At 48.2% G+C, this 19,244-nt stretch overlaps 4 protein-coding genes across 4 annotated transcripts; 1 reads left to right on the top strand and 3 right to left on the bottom strand.

Annotated features, from left to right (window-relative positions):
* Positions 1-560: 560 nt before the first annotated feature.
* A1O9_11226 (uncharacterized protein) lies at positions 561-3,898 on the top strand (the record flags this gene model as incomplete). Its single annotated transcript, XM_013399945.1, has 2 exons — positions 561-713; positions 773-3,898. 2 exons carry the CDS (start codon positions 561-563, stop codon positions 3,896-3,898), a joined length of 3,279 nt encoding a protein of 1,092 aa, XP_013255399.1.
* Positions 3,899-5,044: 1,146 nt separating this feature from the next.
* A1O9_11225 (uncharacterized protein) lies at positions 5,045-6,649 on the bottom strand (the record flags this gene model as incomplete). The annotated part of the gene is made up of 3 exons (XM_013399944.1): positions 5,045-5,588; positions 5,643-6,360; positions 6,439-6,649. The coding sequence occupies 3 exons, from the start codon at positions 6,647-6,649 to the stop codon at positions 5,045-5,047; spliced, it is 1,473 nt and encodes a 490-aa protein (XP_013255398.1).
* A 3,330-nt stretch (positions 6,650-9,979) lies between these two features.
* On the bottom strand, positions 9,980-11,533 carry A1O9_11224 (uncharacterized protein; the record flags this gene model as incomplete). The annotated part of the gene is made up of 4 exons (XM_013399943.1): positions 9,980-10,600; positions 10,656-10,990; positions 11,175-11,263; positions 11,316-11,533. 4 exons carry the CDS (start codon positions 11,531-11,533, stop codon positions 9,980-9,982), a joined length of 1,263 nt encoding a protein of 420 aa, XP_013255397.1.
* Positions 11,534-12,389: 856 nt separating this feature from the next.
* A1O9_11223 (uncharacterized protein) lies at positions 12,390-13,205 on the bottom strand (the record flags this gene model as incomplete). The annotated part of the gene is made up of 1 exon (XM_013399942.1): positions 12,390-13,205. One exon carries the CDS (start codon positions 13,203-13,205, stop codon positions 12,390-12,392), a length of 816 nt encoding a protein of 271 aa, XP_013255396.1.
* Positions 13,206-19,244: the final 6,039 nt, after the last annotated feature.

The raw sequence follows: 19,244 nt of genomic DNA, 5'->3' as shown, positions 1-19,244 counted from the left end.
CATGCATGTGATGTGAGGAGATCACGTTTGGCGTCACTGTCTCCGAGTGATGCATTGAATTGTTCCAAAAGAGGTCAGCCTGACCACAACCAAATGGGATCGGACCATCAACACCACCAAGACCATCGGCGCAACACTGGCACTAGATGTCACTGTAGTAATTCTCTAGAACAAACCTGGACGAATATAGATGAGATACGTGTCACAGAGTAAGGCTGAGTCTGAGTAAGCTGTCTCGTGTATCCGTATGTACACGAGTAATGAATACTACTAAGAAATAGAGATCGTCCCTTCTGTCGGGAACCCTTACTCCTATTCTTGGCGTACTTTCCTCGAGAGTCGGGACGAAAGCCTAACCCAAGTCAAAAGTGGCACTTGCCCCAAAAAAGTCTTCCCCCATGCAGCCTCCTCAAAGCTCCAGATCGTTATTCACCAAGCAAGCCTACGTCTGAAGGCGACCAGTCCCAGGTGTCTATGTAGCCTCATTGCATAGAGCAGTGATCGCTCCCGCTCAATTGTATCATGACTTGCTGAAGGACTCGTCCGCGCCGCTCTCCGTGATGCTACCGTCGACCTCAGCTCAACGACCAACCCCCTCACAGCGAAGACAACAGAACCTCTTGGACGAGATGACATCTCAGAATCAATCTGGTTCAGTCTCGGGCCCCCAGGTCAGAAATACATCTGGCTCAGGTCGTTCCCGAACCACAAATGTTGGTCGCCCTTCTCAAGTCTCGTTGCACATGGACACTAACCTGACTTCTCTCATTAGCCCGACAAACAGATCTCCCAGATCGAGAAGAGCGTCACCCATCTTCTGGTCGCGACAAAACAATTACTTGAGACATTAACACAATGGTCCCGCGGTCAGGCACAAGAAGAGGAGGTGTCAGATGTCTACGTTCGTCTGGGCTACGAGTTCAATCTCGCCTGCCGTGCTTTCAACTCCATCGGTGTCGAAACCTCTGACCTTGGTCCTGTTCCTGACCTCCTGCGGAGCATTCTTGAGGATACCCTCAGTCAAGCAGCTTCGCCACAGGCCCTTGACAACTACCTACCTCGGATTCGTGATATAATCATCAATCTCCTACATGGCCTCAAGAGAAAACAGAGCAGATTACGGGGGCGAGGGACAAAGGATGCAATCACGGCCCCCCAAGCAAAGCCGTCGGCTACTCAGCCTAGACAAGCCAGTGTGTCGACCACTGGAAGCAATGAGACGGGCCTGACCCATATGCTCGAAGACATTCCGAGCGCCACATCAAGTATGCGTGCCCAAACGCCGCAGGAAACACAGCAAGCCGTTGAACAGCAACCCTTCCAGCTCCCCAATCCTTCCGCCGCGCAACAGGCTAGTCGACCAGCAATAAATCGGCACTCGATAAGACGCGATCCCGCCGCCCCAATTCCACTGTCTGAAGATTCTTCTACCCTGTCGAGTACCACGGCGCACAATATCCCTGTCTTGCCACCATTTCGTGACCAAGACCAATCTTCTCCAGCACCGACTATGCCTGCAATTGCATTCCCTCACCCACCTCCGCCCCCGCCGAAACAAACAGATGCTCTCGCTAGGTTGCAACGCGGGGGTGACTTGGAGAGGAGAGCTTCAAGAAGATTCTCTGCCTACCAAATACAAAAACATCTGGGTACTTCTCCTAATGGTGTACCCATGATACCCTCCACTCAGAACTCCCCTATCCCTAATCGTGGAAAGGAAGTCCGGGAGTCTCTGACCGCGGTTCGATCCAGAAGCTCCTACCAACAATCGAGATCAAAATCCGTGAGACATGGAGATGTCTCTCCAAGTAGAAGTGGGACTATTAAGACTCCCCAAAGAATCTCAGAGGAGCGTGAGGAAACCCCGGTCTTATCTTTGGATGCAACGCCGCGGATACAACCTCCGGAAGAATCGGCGAATCTCGACAGCCCTACTGTCAAGACACCTGACGAGTATTTACAACCTCGGAATCATCAGAATGACGGTTCTGATCAAATCGTGGTCGGCGCAACCGTCAATGGACCTCTCAGTCCTGGACCGGATGAAGTGCCCACAGCTCCTTCCCTTGACGCTCAGCTTGCCCCTCCTCAACCTCCTGATCACAATGATTCTGCTGAGGCTTTGGACGAAAGCACTCCTGAAACTGTTCAACGGAAGCCAAGGGACAATATCACCCCCCCGCAGTCTCAAGTCCTCACATTGGACTCATCTCCTCCACAAGGCAAGGAGTTGACCCTATTTTTGCAATATCGGACCAAGATCAAGAAGTTTGTGCTTGCGGATGGCTACGACGAGCTCACAATCCCTAGACTTCAATTGGCATTCATCGAGAAATTTGCATGGAATAACCAACACAATAGTGTGGACCTCCCGGAAATTTACATCCAGGATCCTGTTTCTGGGGTCAGACATGAGCTAGAGGACTTAGCAGACGTTAAGGACAGATGTGTTCTCGTGCTGAACGTTGAAGATCTCGATGAGGTTAAGAAACATATCGATGAAGGACTCGGGGGGCTCTCGAAAACTTTGGACGGGGTAAAGCAGTTATTGGAAGGGCAAAGTACCTTGATGCAAAGGTTTTCGGACCGGCAGTTGGAGACTTCCAAAGAGATGGCCCGAATGTCTGCAGTGCCCGGTCAACAGCCATCACGAACACCCACTCTTGCCTCTGGTAGCTTCAAATCGAGCGCCACATCAGAATCCTCTTTGCAAGAAATTCAAAGCCTTCGCCGAGAAATTGCCGTCTTGCGCCAGACATACTCGTCAATGTCGTCTGATTTCGCCGCATCGATGAATGAGATTAAAGCCAAAGCATCTTCGGTCAAAGCAGCCGCTACAGATGCTGCCAATGCTTCGTTCAAAGGTGATGCTGGTCGTGATCACATCAACACCGGAAAGAAAACTCTGTCTACTGATTCAGAGGCACTGGTCAATCGGGTCGATGACCTATCTGATGTCGTGGAAGAATTACGCAAAGATGTTGTGTCACGTGGGGTCAGACCTCTGCCACGTGTGCTTGAGGATATAAGCAAGGACATCAGTGCCACCGCTAAACAGCTCGCTAAAGTCAAGGAATTTGTTAGGCGCGAGAAGCCAATTTGGACTAAGATATGGGAACAAGAATTGCAAGTGGTCATGATGGAAAGAGATGACTTGACCCAGCAGGATGAATTGATGAATGACTTGGACGGTGATCTTGAAGACATCACAAGTGTTTTCAAGTTGGTTGAGGAGGCTACCAAACAGCAAAATCTCCAGGCTGCTGGGACTGTTGGACGTAACCCGTCCAGAAGTCTTGCTTTTGATACTCTTGTCGATCCCCATGAGGCTAAGACCGGAATGTTGGACGAAGTGAGAGCGCTACAACCGAACCATGAAAATCGTCTTGAGGCAATTGAGCGAGCAGAAAAGGCCCGCCAACGGGAGCTCGAAACCCGTAAAGTAGGCGAGTTTCAGCGTGAGGTCGAGCTCTTCGTGGAAGAGGGGAAACTCAAGAAAACTGGAGGCATGGATGAGGTCGAACGAAGACGCAAATTAAAAGATGAGCAAGCCAGGAAAGAGAATTTTGAACGCCAGGCAGCTCGTGCAGCAGAGTTGGAGAAGAAACGAGCCGATGCTGCTGCCGCTGCTGCCGCCGCCGCGCCCAGTTCAGAGACGAATGCCACCCCCCTAGATCCGGAGCCCGACACTTCGCAGGAAGGCGACGTGATGTTTCAAGATGCAAGCGAGGAGAAAGTTTTGACCCCAGAGAACGATGACGCTTCACCCGTTCCACCGCCGCTACCAGCAAAAGATACACCCAAAGGCGAAGATCCGCCCCAGCTGCCCAACATTGGCATTAACGGGCAGCACGGTCAAGAAGAGAAAGGTCTTGGTATGTCATTTTTAAATTTATAATCCAATGATCTGTCCTGGAACAAGAATTGTTCCATTGAGAAAATTTCCAGCTCCGGACTGATTCAAGCTATTTCTGCGCATCATTGATGTAGACTCTCCAACAATCCCGAACATCATGTCGAAGGCTGCCGACTCTGAGACACTAAGCACAGCGAACAAGGTTTCTCACAACGTGGAAGAGGACGCAACGTCGGCAGATGAAAATTCCCAGCAACCTAAGGACAATCGTGGCAGCTGGTGGCAACCGGCGGTTTTCTAGCCATAGTGCAACGGTGACTCGGCAAGCATACCTCAATCGCAGATGCTGATTCGATGAATGTGCTGAGATTGAAACACAATTACGCCGCATCCTACAGTTTACAGACAGGTTCCCCACTGCCTGAGTATTTTGGAACGAATTTATGGATTTGCTATGTCTGCGAGTTGGTGCATGTCCGTCTGCAACAGCCACCCTCACCCGATTCCGAAGAGATGGACTTACGGACTTTCTAGAGATGGGACGCATTTCGTTTCCGATTGTCTGCTACTCTATTTTATTTAGCAACCTGATCCCAGCCTTTATTCTTAGCGTTTAGCAATACTTTAATCCTAGCGTCTGGGGAACTCTTCACGAGAAGAAATGGCGCGTGTTATTTTTTGGGCAAGATTTTCAGTGCGTTTTGATTTCAAATTTTCTCAACAGCTAGCTCTTGACATTGGCTTATCGATGAGCGTTGTTGAAATTTCAACTGTGTGGCCTGCAAGGACTGGTGCGAGTAATATCTTTGACAGTATATGAAGTCGTGGAGGGGTGCATCATCTGGCAGGAAGCATTACGTGGCTAGCGGCTTCTGAATCAAGATGATAGCATTGATTGCCGTCAACTTTTCTGTTACGCTTGAAGGTCTGAACCTACTGGCAACAGCAAGGCTCTCACCACTTTTCTTTTGGTTCAAATTTTCCTCACCCAAGTTAATAGTCTTGAAGACCTCACAAAATGGCTCGCACATGCTAGATAATCGTTTGGGCCGAGTAGACCTTTTTGGCATTTTATTGAGTAGCTTATGGTCCCAGAGCCGAAGAACTATAGATAATGCTCTTCTCAATCGCCGCTCGCACGTCTTCACCCATATCAGACCGTTCTAGCATGAGGGCACTGAGTCTCGCCTACAAGATATGTTTAAACTCAAGACTAGCGTCTCCCTCTTTCCCATTGCTCTCGACACCACTAGCCAGGATCATCTCTTTCTTATTGTTCCGCCATTTCAACAAGCAATATATCGCAATGATCCCACAGAAGGCCACAAACTCTAACCCCAAGCTTACAGCGTTACCACTGACATAGCGTGGTGCATCTGTGGCGGGGTATATTTGTCCAGAGAGGATGCCAGAGACATTCGCAATAGTAGCCGCAAGCGGTATGCCCACACTGCGCTTGTAGTCTGGCGCCAGGTTGCTGGAGATCCAGGTGAGCATGAGGCAATTGTAGGGATAGATGCCAGCGCCGCAGAGGAACATGGCGAAATAGCCAGCTCCGATGTTGGAGCTGCCGATGGCGATGGAATAGCCGATCAGTACGGGAATTGGTACTATCAAGAGGCAGAAGGCCCGTTTGTGGAGTCGGTCGGACAACCATGCCATCAGGGCAACGGTCCCTGTTGCGAGCGCGTACACCGGAATGGTGAGGTAGTTGGCTTGGATCGAGGTGTATCTGTGAATGCATTAGAAGATTTCAGTTTGAACGTCTGGTGGAAGGATCGCATACCCAAGACCACGGATGATCGTAGGCAAAAATGTCCCGAAGCCCAGCAGCGGTAGTGAGGAGGAGAACAAGGAAAATGCAACAAGATAGACCAGTGGGTCTGTCGCTGCAGCCCAAGCGTATTTTGGCTTGAACTCATCCTCTCCTTTGTACAGCAGGTCCCGTTGCTTCTTCAACAGCATCAACCCAGCCTGCTCCTTGTTCAAGAACCAGGCCTTCTCAGCGCTGTACGGCATGGTAACCCAGCACAAGCCCCCGACCACAAACGATATGATGCCTTCGATGATGAACAGCCATCTCCAGGCTTCCAAGCCATGCTTGTGGCCCATCTGCTGAACGCCATACGCAAACAATCCACCAAACGCACCGGAGATGGTAGTCGCGCAGTATATAACGGCGATGCGTTTTCCCTGCTGCTTCTTGTTCCAAATGGTAGAGATGATGAAGACCATACAGGGCAATAGCCCTGCTTCAAAGAAGCCCAGCAATAACCGGCATGCCAGAGCTTGATGGTAGTTGTGGACAAACCCAGTCCCCAGAGTCGCTGCGCTCCATCCTAGCAGCGCGACGCCTAGGACTCTGTTTGCGCCGTACCGTTTGATGCAGACGACCCAGGGGATGTCGAAGACTATGTATGTGACGTAAAAGAGCGTGACGAGATTGTTGAACTCTTTGCCCTTCAGGTTGATGTCCTTTGCGAACCCGAAGATCACAGCATTGCCTGTGCACAGGAGAGATTAATCAGGGACATCTCTTTTAAGACTGCCTTCTAGCTAGTCGTCGACGAGAGAGAACGTACCGACATTTGTCCGATCGAGATATCCGATAATGATCAAAATGGCAATCTGGGGCAGGAGGAAAAGGTCGAATCTCCTCAGGGTCTGCTTCTCGAGTGCTGGATCCAGTTGGATATCACTGACGGTTCCTTGGGCGGTCGATTGCATCTTCTGCATCTCGTCTTGTGCAGTAGCCTCCATGCTGGGACTCTTTTGATCCTCAAGACCAGGCATCGCAAATATTTTGCAAAAGGAGGGATGTGGTCAATGGAAAACCGGAAAGCTCGAGATGGGGAGATCTCTTAATACGGCGGGGTTTGCATAGTGGCGAAGTCACATTTATATAGAATGCGATCCCCTAATCACTGACAAAGGCAAAGCTGAATGCGAATGGTGGTGGAGGGCTGATAGTTGTTCTCGGTCGCGCTTAGCTCAATTATGGAAACGATTATTTACAATCTTGGTTCGGATTTGTCGGCAAGAGGATTTTAAAGCTCGGAGTAGAAGTCCAGGGTAAGCGTATAGAACTCTAAGGGAAGCCTAGATCCAACTCCGGAGTGAAAAGCCCATTTCCGACCAGGTCTGTCCATCTCCGGTCTCCACAGCCTCGGGTGTGGGGACTCGAGTTGGCTGGAGATGGGCCTAGGAGGTCGATATGAGCTATGCTGATAACGCTTGTCGTCTAGTCGACCATATATCGAATTTGAATATTGCACGGAAATGGAATGGATTGCGTTGCTCGCTGGAGCTCGTCAAGTGAGGTCAGAGTTGCTGATTCTGTTGGATGATAACGACCTCATTTGCATGCAGTGCGATCCCCCGGTTATCGAAAGACTACCTGCGTATTTCAAGACTAGCGCTCGATGTTCTATGGTCGAGATTTGATGGATTCTTCGGGATTTCTCTATACTCTGCTGTCTGCATGCCATGATTGAGATTTAATGGATGGAGGACTTGCGCCTTTTGGTATCCTCCTTCATGAAGGGGAGACAAAAGAGCCACCTCACAGTGTCACAGCCACAAGTCTACTATCACAACACTGTAATGGGGTCCGAATGCAACCTTAATTGCATTAACCCGATTATCATCTTCCGGAATAACTGGAGTCACGACAAAAAGTCATCTTACTCATGGGGTATATCTAGTTCTCCAGGAGTGGCTCCGAGTTCATGCTCAGCGTCACTGAGAATCAGACGTTCCAATACCAGCGCCGCCACCTAGTATGACCGATTTAGATGCAGTGATATTTAACGAGGTCTTCTGTCCCACAGTAGCGATAGTAGGGTTCAGCTTCGCTCGTTTGCTAACGGATGGATTAGTTAGTAGGAAGCAGTTGGGAAGCAGCGTACCAACGTACTTCAACTCTCTTGTCTTGGTGACGCGGCAGTCCACCTGCTCCAGAACACAGTGGCTACATGGAGAACACTCTTCCACGTAGCAACGGACCTTAACGTGATTGGCAAAAAGAAGTGAAAATAATGTTGAAAGCTCTCCACGGGCATATGGGTAGATTGCTTCGAGTGCCACACGGTAAGTAATCGCCGACTATCGGGTATACTCCTCGCTGAATGGGAGCGACCATCAAGAAGACTTCCATACTTCAATCTGAAGTTTAAAATCGCGCGTCAAACGGACAGCTTCTTTCCGGGCAGGGCGAAAGACTCCCCAGAAAAGACCATGCGAACAGTTTTGTTCAAGTCTTCTCATATCTATACGACGGCCACCGTGGTCCCCCAAAGGTGAACGCTGGCTAGCATCCTGTGATTGGGAGGGTTGTGTTTGATCTAAGTCTCGTCTCGCCCCCTTAGCGAAATACGGCAACTCAGTGAGTGGAGATCTAGGCTCGTAGTTGGGAAGCCTGGGAGGATGTTCGTGACTGCTTGGGCAGTATCATATAGGAGCAGCCATCTCAATCCCGTCGATGAGAGACTTTTTCGAGCTGTTCAACGGCATTGTCGAGCTCGTTTTCGATAGTTGCAGGTTTTCCGGTGCCGTACCCGTACTCTACGCCAGTATAATTGTCCGGCACCTTGTAAACACCGGGACCCGAAAGAACGCCGTTCAGGGCGCTCGCAGCCACAACCACGGGGCTACTAAGGTACGCATGAGCAACTTTATGCTGTTAGTCCTCTGAAGTGCTACAAACACAATTAAAAGAGTAAGAGAACCCACGTCTTGATCCGAGTCGGCCCTTGAAGTTGCGATTTGATGGAGAGACTCGTGTCTCGCCATCCTCTAGCAGGCCCGTCTCCTACGTATTAATACTTAGCATTCATTCCACACGAAATTCCAAACGGCGAACAGTGACTACTTACCAGTCCGATACATGGGCCACGGGAAGGTGGGAGCACTGTAGCTCCAGCCTCGACAAAGGTCTGCCAGCTACCTTCATCCTCAGAAGAGTAAATTCCTTAAAAGTTATAAAAAGATAAGTAATAAGGGCTTATTATTATATCGTATTCGTATAGGATAGAATATAGCTAGTATTTATCCTTAAGATCCTCGTAAAGTCACTCGATCTCACTAAATCGTACTAGATAGTTAAATTAATTAAATGCTACTGATAACGCCGCTGTTACGTAGGTAAAACTAATATTAATCGATAGATATTCGTACGCTATTTAATTAACGCTAAGTCTAATAGGAAACGGATTAATTTCACGGCGTGAGACCGTTTCTCGGTCAGTCCGTCAACTACTCTAAAAAACCGGCAAAGTATTGGATCGACTATAGTAGGATAATACTCTAAAATCGTTATAACTTACTATTCAGCTTACATACTTGATGAGCTAGTCGCTAGGAGACAACCGCGAGTCGCAATTGACTATAATGACGTCTTTGTGAATACTAAGATGATTAGGCAGGCTAGGTAGAGTATAGAGGCATTGGAGGCGACAGCGAGGTCTTCTATGCACTTAAATACTAGGAATCGTACGCGGAATAGACAGTTAGATGACACTCTAGCACCATTCATACATTGATTCAGTGCCAATGAGTCAATAGAATAGGCAAATCATGATTGTATCACTGTGGTGGCAAAAAAGACTACTGTCTCATTACACGGTCGTCTCATTACGTGGTGCCCAGACTTATAAGCAGGGGTTACTAGGTCGGGTCACGTGATAGATTCACCGTCTATTCGGCCTCTAGGTATATAAGTAGATTTATCGAAAATCTTTAGCACATAAGTTAACGAGGTTAACTACAGAAGTAGGAGTAAGTTCTGTAAACTACAATAACGACGACACATTGTAAGAGGCCTCGCAAGGAAGCCTATTCGATAGAAACACAACAATAGAGCCTGCTCAATCGGTATCAGATATCTACATAGAGACTCGGAGCCTCGAGAGGAGGCTAAGTTAAGTCGGTGTGGGAGGTGCGAGTTATACGCTCCTCCTACTCTGCTCTTAGTAATAATACCTTAACCGAGGCGCCCGGAGGGTTATTAACGCGCCCGCAGCTAGTGTTCGTTATAGCGAGATTTCCATCCTTGTTTTGAACCACTTCTCCCATTTCACTAAGCTCGTTTCGTTGGCTATCAATGTCAGATCAGTAAGTTTCCGGTCACCCCTTCTGGGGATACACTGAGTAAATCACCTCCCCAATATCGCTGCTAGATCTAACGTTGCCAGCAATAGCCGTGGTTGAATCGTCAGGATCAATGACTGAATCCTCGCTCCCATAATTCGTATCCGTTGTATACCGATAAGCTGAGATGAGAGCCAAGACAACTCCAATCATCAGAACCGTGAAGTACACTTCTGCCTCAACCAGAAAGTCCACTTTGTGCGAGTCAAGGCCAAAAGCAGCGGCTAGACCGCTCATCCTCAGAGCGGAGATGTATCCGTTGAATCGCCCAAGTTTGTGAGGGTCGTTGGAAAAGGTTGAGCAAAGCCAGATATGGTAGAACTGATACATTGCTTGGGAAAAGCCAATGGCGATAAAGAGAAACAGCAGTTTGAGGAAGTCTTCAGCATCAGTCCAATCAACCTTTGGCGACGGATGCTTTCTGTTGATACGCCTTGTTACCAAAAAGTGGAACATCCCTGACCACGCAGCTACATTGGTGAGCAGGATCAGGAAGTTAATTAAAATGGCTCTCCGTCGTCGACGACCTAGCTTTTGATTATCACAAAGGTAAGCCGTCACTGCTGTGCCCAAAAAGAAGGCACACGAGTAACACAGCTGAGGAGTACGATGTTAACAGCTACTTGGAAGTTTTCGGAGGCGATAAACTTACGTTTGCCAGGGCGCGCGTCCGTGCACTAAAGAATGATCCATTCAAGGACCCAAGGAATGAGAACGGCATCCCCATGACGAAAAGGGGGACTACTAAGAGGAGTGTCTCTGGCCTACCGAGAGTCTTAGGAAGGCCGAGAATCTCCTCTTTCCACGTTAAGAGTTTGAAGTGCGCGATTTGTCGTCCGTTCTTGCGGCGAATCTCTGAGGGTTTTCCGAGGAACATAGCAAATATAAATCCAAGGGTCTGAATGCAAACGACAGTCGCATACACTGTAGTTGGGACTCCAGCAGCTCTCCGACTTGTCCTTGAAGTGATCCCGAGGACAACTCCTACTGTCGCTCAGTACACAGCCACGGTTTATAGAAATAGTGCCAAACCTCCTCCCACTATACTACCCAGGCTCTGTGAACACCACATAGAGGCTATGTACCGACCTCGGTGATTCTCAGACGAGTATGCAGAAACAACAAAACCTGAATTTGTTAGCAGGCCTTGGTCGCTTGACTAGATACATACCTGCGGCGGGATAAAAGACTGCAGCACTAATTCCATGCCAGATAGTAGCGACCCAAGCAAACCACTGGGCTTGACCTTTGTCAAGTAACCTATGGGAGTCAATCAGCCCGTATTGGAATTTCGGCAAAGTTTCGTACTCACCAGAGTGCCGCGACAAACGTCGGGTAGCCACAGGTAGCGAGCAACATTGTAAAACGTGGGCCGAATTTGTTTGTGCATGTACCTCCAAAGATCGCTGTCGCTGCTGTCAATGCCAACCCAACGGTTGTAATGCGGTCCACGAGAGGAATCATCTCAGCACGGCTCCCGCCTGCGCCCAGTCCAAGGACTGCTGCATTCATTCCTGAACAGCAGAACATGATAAGGGATATTAGAGCAGTTTGCGTGAAAGTGCTGCACAACCGTTAGAAGTGTAACTACAGGAAGAGATTATTGAGGACATACGAATTTAGCCATGAGGGGCGAGGAATGGTGCTCATCATCTTGAAGATTCTATGGGATGGAAGAAATGACATTGCGATGCTTGATACTTTCTTTTCCAAAAAGATATCCGGACAGGATTTAAGAGGGAGACAGCTTACTCATGTTTCTGAACGATGCTGACAAAAGTTTCAAAGGACTCTAGCACCAGGTTGCTTACTTTACCTAGTAGTCGGACTTGAGACCTTGAGGATATCCACTAACTAGCAATATATCTAGTTACTTAGCTAGCTGGCTGCAAAGTTCATGCAAGTTGCTAGCAGGGATGAGAGCTCATTGCTTGGCTGTTTATACTCCGAGTTTGGATCCCGACCTTTCTATGTGCCGCTCACATCAATAGGGAGTTTTACCGAGGGAGGAACATTGACGTTTTATTCATCCTTGTAACTAGGTCCCTTTAACGTTGCGAGCTAGATCTTCGGATGACGCCCGCAACGGCCGTGCAAACCCTCCCCTCGTATCAAGTGCATGATTAAGTGCATGAGCTGTCTTTGTATGTAAATACAAGGGCTGCAAAGGTTCTGCCACCAGACAATTTGTGACGTATTAGCTCGACGAGTCATGTCATTCGTCCAGGGCCTAGAACTGCACAGTTTGAAAAGTATGAAGCAATCAAACACTGCCTCTACAAGGTGAATACGCGAATGAGTCACGAAGGTAAATCTCAGGTCGCGGATTACACCGAAGCAGTTAGATAGTACTGGGCGCCATCTGCTACAATTGGGTCCTGAATGCTTATAACGGACGGTGTTCGCGCCACTCCTCAACTCGAGTTAGCCAATCACTGACAAGAGCTTCGAAAACCCCATTCTCATCAATAGGAAGATCATGTCGACCGCGATCTAGAACGACGTAGGTCGATCGCGGGTAGAGCTCTAACAGGCGCAGGCTGTCTCGATAGCCTACGACCTCGTCTTGTCGACCGCATATGATAAGTGTGGGTGCCAGAAACTTGGAGTTTCTGTGTTTTGAAGCGACTGATAACTGATATCGCTTTGTGTCAGCCCGAATCCGGTTCAACACGTCCCTTTTTGCTGCTTTTAATGCTGGAAGTACAGCGACTTCATATTTTGCCTTGAGAGACTCAATATAAGGAGGGGTTTGGATGAGAATATTTCCGAGAAGCGCCTTGTCCTCCTTTGATATGCTCGACATGAGTTTCTCATTCACAACCAATGGTTGAACGGTATCGAGATCTCGCAAGCTGTCCTCTGGTTCGATGAGGGGTACTCGCAATAAAAGGCCATCGACTTGCCCATGATACACTTGGGCGAGGTTTCGGGCGAGGTAGCCACCGCATGATGAACCCACAAGCAAGAACTTTGACTTTCCCATTCGTGATTTGATGAATTGCACCAGGCGGAGATATATGTCGTCCAGATCTTTGATATTATTTGCTGGTGTTGTTCCCATACCTGGGAGGTCCACATAAATCCTGCGAAATCCGGGAACTTTGGTAAATATAGGCTCAAAGTCTATCTCTTCGACTTTGCCGTCCATCTCCCAGCCATGAACTATAAGCATAGGAGTTCCTTCGCCAATCTCACGCATAGACAAAATTGAGTCTATTTCCATTGGTCTGTAATCCTGTGTATGTAGGAAGGAACGAGAACCACTATAGCTAATCCAGGTAATTTGTATGAACATAGCACCACAGTCTAAAATCGAATGCAGGGTCATTGAAGAACAGAATAATCACAAAGGACGTAATAGAACTCGGTCGTCCATTTTATTCCCTAGATAGAGATGACTTGGTGTAAGAGATCCAAAACTCGACTCTCACAAGCCCGAGCGTACTTATGGTGACTAATTGCTTACCAGAACCGGCGTATTGCTAAGCGAGGCCACATCAAGAGGCGAAGTAAACGACAACACAACATGTAATAGCAGGGGAACTCAATAAAAGAAAGAGCAGCCAGTATCACTGAATGAATGGAATATCGTCAAAGCAAAGTATTGTGTTGCCTACCTGACGAGGACAAAGGACGTGGGCGAGCAAAATAAGAATTTGGTGCAAGTGGCGAGTGCGGGGCACTTAACAGGGCCATCTGAATCCATTTAGGTCCGATCATCAGAACAAATTGATAGATACTAGTAGAAGTGCAAAGGGCGCATGGAGACATGTGACAAAAAAGAAGTGAATCTGTTGAACAGGGCTTTTCCAGGAGTTGTCGTGTTTTCGCGACCGAAGCTGGATGAACATCAAGCCAGGCCACGCTCCTGCTCCTGCTAAGCCACAAGGCGGCATCGCAAGCGAAGTTCGGTGACGGTCATAGTCGCAAGTGAGAAATGAGGTAAAGAATGGGCCATGGTGCATCTAAGCCATACTCTAAATTCTTGGAGATGTCCCTCGCAATCCACAACACGAAATAGTTCATACACACCGCTATCCCACTTCCAAGTGTTGTCCTAGAGTCCAAAGGCAGAACCCTGCAAAGGAGGCAGCTCATCCAGTTCTGATCTCTGTACTACAGAGCATTGCGATAAGCTATTCCACTCCTGGTCGCTGTTCTAGAGTTCCGACACGAGATTATGCGAGGGAGTCAGCTATCCCCTTCCTGGCTACTGTACTAGAGGCTGAGAGCATGGAAATCAACCATTCCAATTCTGGTCGCTGAACTATTTCATTAGGGTTTCAAGGTTAGCATGGGAGACTTGAGAATCAGCCATTCCACTTCCGGCCGCTATACGGAATACCAAAAGCGCTTTAGCGACCTAGCACAAGGCGCCATTCTCGACGGAGCGGGAAATGCAGGCCTTCTGCTGCCAACGAAGATCATCAGCTCAACAAGCTGCATGTTAGCGCTGCTACGGGTTGGCCCCACTTCATTTTCTGGATGCCGGTCGTAGCGAATTGGGGCAGTTCGAAATCGGCTGCAGAGCAGTGCTGTCCGCCTAGTCAGTAGTTAGGAGATGGTAGTCCAAAGGACGTCCGCAGTGTTGAGGAACGATGTCAATACTCCTCCGTTCTGCATTGGGATTGTAAGGGCACTCAATCACTCTTGAATTTTGAAACACCCACCCAACGCATGTTGCCTGTATTTTCAAGACCTGATTTCGTCAATCCCAAACTAGGGATATTGCTCTCGATATGGACAGGGTAAATTTGGAGTTGACTAATATGATGAAAAGCTTCCATAGTGATGTTGAATTCCGTCTGCCGCCAATAGCCAGAGCGGATATGCCTCACTATAATAACGAGCAGCAGTTAATATCAACGGGCATTGAATTTGCAGAATTGGAACACGGGATCGATGTATTCCAGGAGCCGCTCCCGCGCCTCAAAAGCCATGTCAATCCTGATTCGCAGGATCCTAGATCCGCACCATTACAGCATGGTCAGTGTTCAGAAGGAAGAACATGCGCTATTCCAAGCAAGGATACTGTTCCAAAAACCTACACGTTTGTTAACGTCAAGACATCGACTGGGAAAAGGGACTGGGCAGCGGAATCGCAAATAAGGTCCCATGCAATGAGACGTGTCCAACAGCAACGCCGGAAATCTAAACAGTCGCTACACACTGTATCCGGCGGTAGTTCATCCCCTTCCATGGTGTCCTGTCCCTGCTGGCGTCAGGATGCGAAGACTCGCATGTGCCCCTGTATGAGTTCGCCATCAACAGGAGATCAAGGGACGGTGAAACCAGGGGCGAGGTTGAAAATGGCTCAACTCCGAAGCACACCTTCATTGGCACCCTCTAGTGATAGGTTGAGTGAATCTGACTACTGTCATTGTGGTCGAGTGAAATTCGTGCCTCACGCAAACTCGTCCACCTTCTGCACAAGTGTACCAACTTCGGTCTTCCAATCTTCTTTTCTCAACTTCTTGGACAAGTCGGAGCGCGAATTTAGCCCTAGCATTGGAAGCTTGTTACATTACCGTAAGTGAAAGGATACCAAATTAACTGAGCGTGATTGAGAACCAGTCCAGCTAATAGTTGTGGGTGCGACCAGTTGTGGGTACCTACTTTGCCACCACCATGCCCATGATTTATGGCCAATTTTCGTGGATGAGGTTTGAGTGGATGAGGAGTGCAGTGGGGAGACTATCGAGTGACCTCCACGATGAACCGATTCTATATGGGTGGTGTTCGATTGCTGGTTATCACAAAGCCTTCCAAATGATGTCCTTACCCAGCTCGAAGACTAGTACGATGAAACATGTGATCCACCTGCAACAAGAACAAGCATCTCATTATATGCATAGCGCAATGCGTATGATTAACTACAGGTTCGAGCAAAATAAAGACATAATAAGCTCTAATACGATTATGGCGGTCGCTACTCTCGTTATATGCGCCTCTTTCTCTGGCGAACCCGATGCGTGTAAAGCACATCATGATGGCTTGATTAAGCTGATAGAGATGCGCGGTGGCATTGAGACTTTCCGTCGTATTGATGCACTACATTTATCAAGGTAGGCTGTTTCTATCTTTACAATAGCTTACGGTAATATAACAGTGTATATTATAGGATCGATTCTAATGCAGCTTGGACTGAAGGTCGACGGCCGAGGCTGCCGATGTATAGCAGCTCGGTACAACTTGGCCACCAGTCCTCTAAGATACAATGCCTGTCTACCTGCCTTCAGAGTTTTCTCACAGACTCGTTCTTTCGAGTTGCGTGTGACCTCCAAACGATGTCTGATATCCTCGATGATAGAACTAAAGACGGAGCATTCAGTCAATCACTCCCGCAGGATGATATCCATTGCTACGAGGATAGATTTGCTGCTGCCCAGCACGACCTCGTCGACTTCCCATACCGCCAAGATGACACGGAAAACCCAGTTATATATCACCAGCAGAATTGCTGGCGGAATGCGGCGTTCATCTATTTGAACACCGTAATCCGTGAGGCTCCAGGAAGGGGTCTAATAGATTTGGCAACCTCTCACCTTATTGACTCTTTACAGAAATCAGACTTGCGAACGGGGTGGGCGCCTCATCGAGATGTTTTACTGTGGGTGCTTTTCATATCTTGGAACGGAGCCTTTGGGCATGCAGAGAAGAGCTTATTTGCAATTCAGTTTCAGCAACTGGTCAGAGAGATGGGACTAACATCATTCGAGCAAACTAGGGAAGCCTTACGACAGCAGGTATGGAGAGACTCGTTCCTTCACCAACCCCTTCAACATGCATGGACGGCTGCTACCTCAATGAACTGACAAAGGATCTGAGTAGAATCTTGTCATTAATCACTTATGTGGCACATACTCCTAGTCTCTTATTGAACCAACACCCAAAGCCATAGACGTAGACCACCTTAAAATACATAGTCGGAAAGACGTCCTTGCAAGCAAGTACAGAAGCAAGTTTTAAGTCATTACATTGGTACCCATTTATAAAATCTAGAACAAGCTGAGAAAAGAGACTACTCGGGACCGAAACCCCAAGAATACTCGAGTCTGATAGCCCATCTGAAGAGTCCTTGATTCCCGCAGGGAACATGTTGCTCAAGGACCGAAAAGCATCACTTTCTCTTGCCTTTGGCCGTCGATTGCCCATGCTCATTTCCCTTTCGGTGGGATCATCTCGCCCACCCAAGCCATTCACTGACAACAATAGACGGTCCTTAGAGGTGAAAGTTCCTCCGATATATCGACTCCGGGCCGGGCTGGTAACCAGAAGTTTGAAGACAGGACCTCATTCATACTCATGTAAGATATCTTGAAGTTCCCTAATCATGAATCGGCAATCATCGGCCTACTCATGCCTCTCGAAGCGGTCGATGCTGTCAATTATGCAGAACAATACCGTTTCTGCTGGCAGCTGTTTGACGACTTGTGCAAAGCAATCGCAAAGGATGTGGAGATTATGTGACTCAAGTTGTTCTCGGTATCGAACCCCCGAATGTGAAACCCAGATCTACTTGAAAAGATCGAAGAACTTGGCCGATGAGGCTCCTCATCATTCCTTGCGGACCTTAGATGGGGTCTTTCGGTGAAACATGGCGCTTGCAGAAGTGGTGTATTGACGTCGAAGGTTCTTTGCCTTCCAAGTACTTGATAGCCAAGCAGCTCATCAGTGGTAGCGAAGCTTGCCCATGGAAAGCCAGGGCTGGACCACCTTCGATGAATAAAGCAGAAGAATCATCAGCGCAGAGCCATTCTCTAAATCTTGGTCCTTCAACAATGCCTCGAGCAATCTGATGGTCTGATGGCTCCGAGGACTGACATCCTCGGTGAATTCGCCTGTGATCTTGAATCGGAATTTCGGCACTGACGCTGAGTATGTCTAGTAAATCAGCTTGTGTTAGCCCACTGGTTATCCTTTAGAGTCTTTTGAGCTGTCTCTTCAACCGAGAGATGTCTCTACCGTCTTTCTTCCTCCCTGTAGTGATAATCAGCACTGCGCTCAGGATCCGAGACTCCTAATTCATGGTTCTTACACTCAGCCGTGTCCAGCGAGATCTCCGTCGCTTTTGCAGCTTGCTCCTTCGCTAGTTGTACATCACTCAAAGTCTCAACCCTGCGATGAACTGCCTGTTGTACACCATGGAGATCACTGATTTTTACATGTGTTGTTCTTTGTGCGGCGTGAACATCATCTATCTTCACATTCATCGTTTTCTGCGTTTCTGCGAATGCATTGACCCCCTTGGTAGTAAAGGACAATTGGACGTCCGTATGCTCGGCAAAAAATCTCAGGTCTTTTGTCTCTTGCTGTAAACTTTCGATTTTAGGCAGGGTGGTCTTCGTTCTCGAGTCCACATTTGCACCAGAAATGGCCACCTTTTGCACAATGGCTTCTACATTATTTGTGCTTTTTCGGTTGGTGACGATCGCATCGTCCCGCAAAACGGACGCGCGATCTTGCAGCGCGAGTAGTGCCTCATCAAGAAGTTGTAATTTTACTTTGAAATGCTTATTGTATTGTTGCCCGCGAGCCAACGCACGAGCTTGTTTCCCTGAAAATTGCGTTAGTGGTATAATATGAGCATCCAGCAAAACAGCAAGTTACCAAATGGATGTTGTTTCAGCCGTTCTATTACTCCCTCAATGGCCTTCAGAATAGCTAGATACAGTGCCTCAGCTTTGTCATGGAGAGCTGGATCTGGATAAAAGCTTTCGACTAAATGTTCGACCTGCAGGATGATGTCTGGTATCCTTAGAATTGTTGCAACCACGTTCTCACGCCCTTTACTAATATGGGACGCGGCCTGTTCTGGATGTTAGCAATCTTAGCATACATCTGAATGGCGCGAGACTTAGCTCAAAGACAACTGTTAAGTCTCCGCATACTATTGAAGTATAGAACCCGTTTGGTATGAGTCTCTGATAAGGCGAAACCGACTCTGATTGACGTCCTATGAACCTGCCAACTCTTCGCAAACCACTCTGCCCGTCCTTGATATATTCGGCTTCGGTGTCTTTTACTAACCGCATAACCTCATCCCAGGAATGGGTTCCACAGAGATCGACGGTCCCCGCTTTTGACTCCTGTATCGAGTTTTGATATGCTTTCAGCACTTCGAGGAATTGCTGGGCGTGTGAATGCGTAAGAGGGCTTCATAAACTCAGTAGGGGTTTGATATGATATTAATGAATGATCCGAGAGCCGGAAAGCTTTCGTTCAGACCAATTTTGTG

The sequence above is a fragment of the Exophiala aquamarina genome (genome assembly GCF_000709125.1).
Source record: "Exophiala aquamarina CBS 119918 chromosome Unknown aczIA-supercont1.16, whole genome shotgun sequence".
In the NCBI taxonomy this organism is placed as follows: Eukaryota; Fungi; Ascomycota; class Eurotiomycetes; order Chaetothyriales; family Herpotrichiellaceae; genus Exophiala; species Exophiala aquamarina.
Note: the sequence above shows the minus strand (reverse complement) of the source record. Positions and strands in the feature narration are given on the sequence as shown.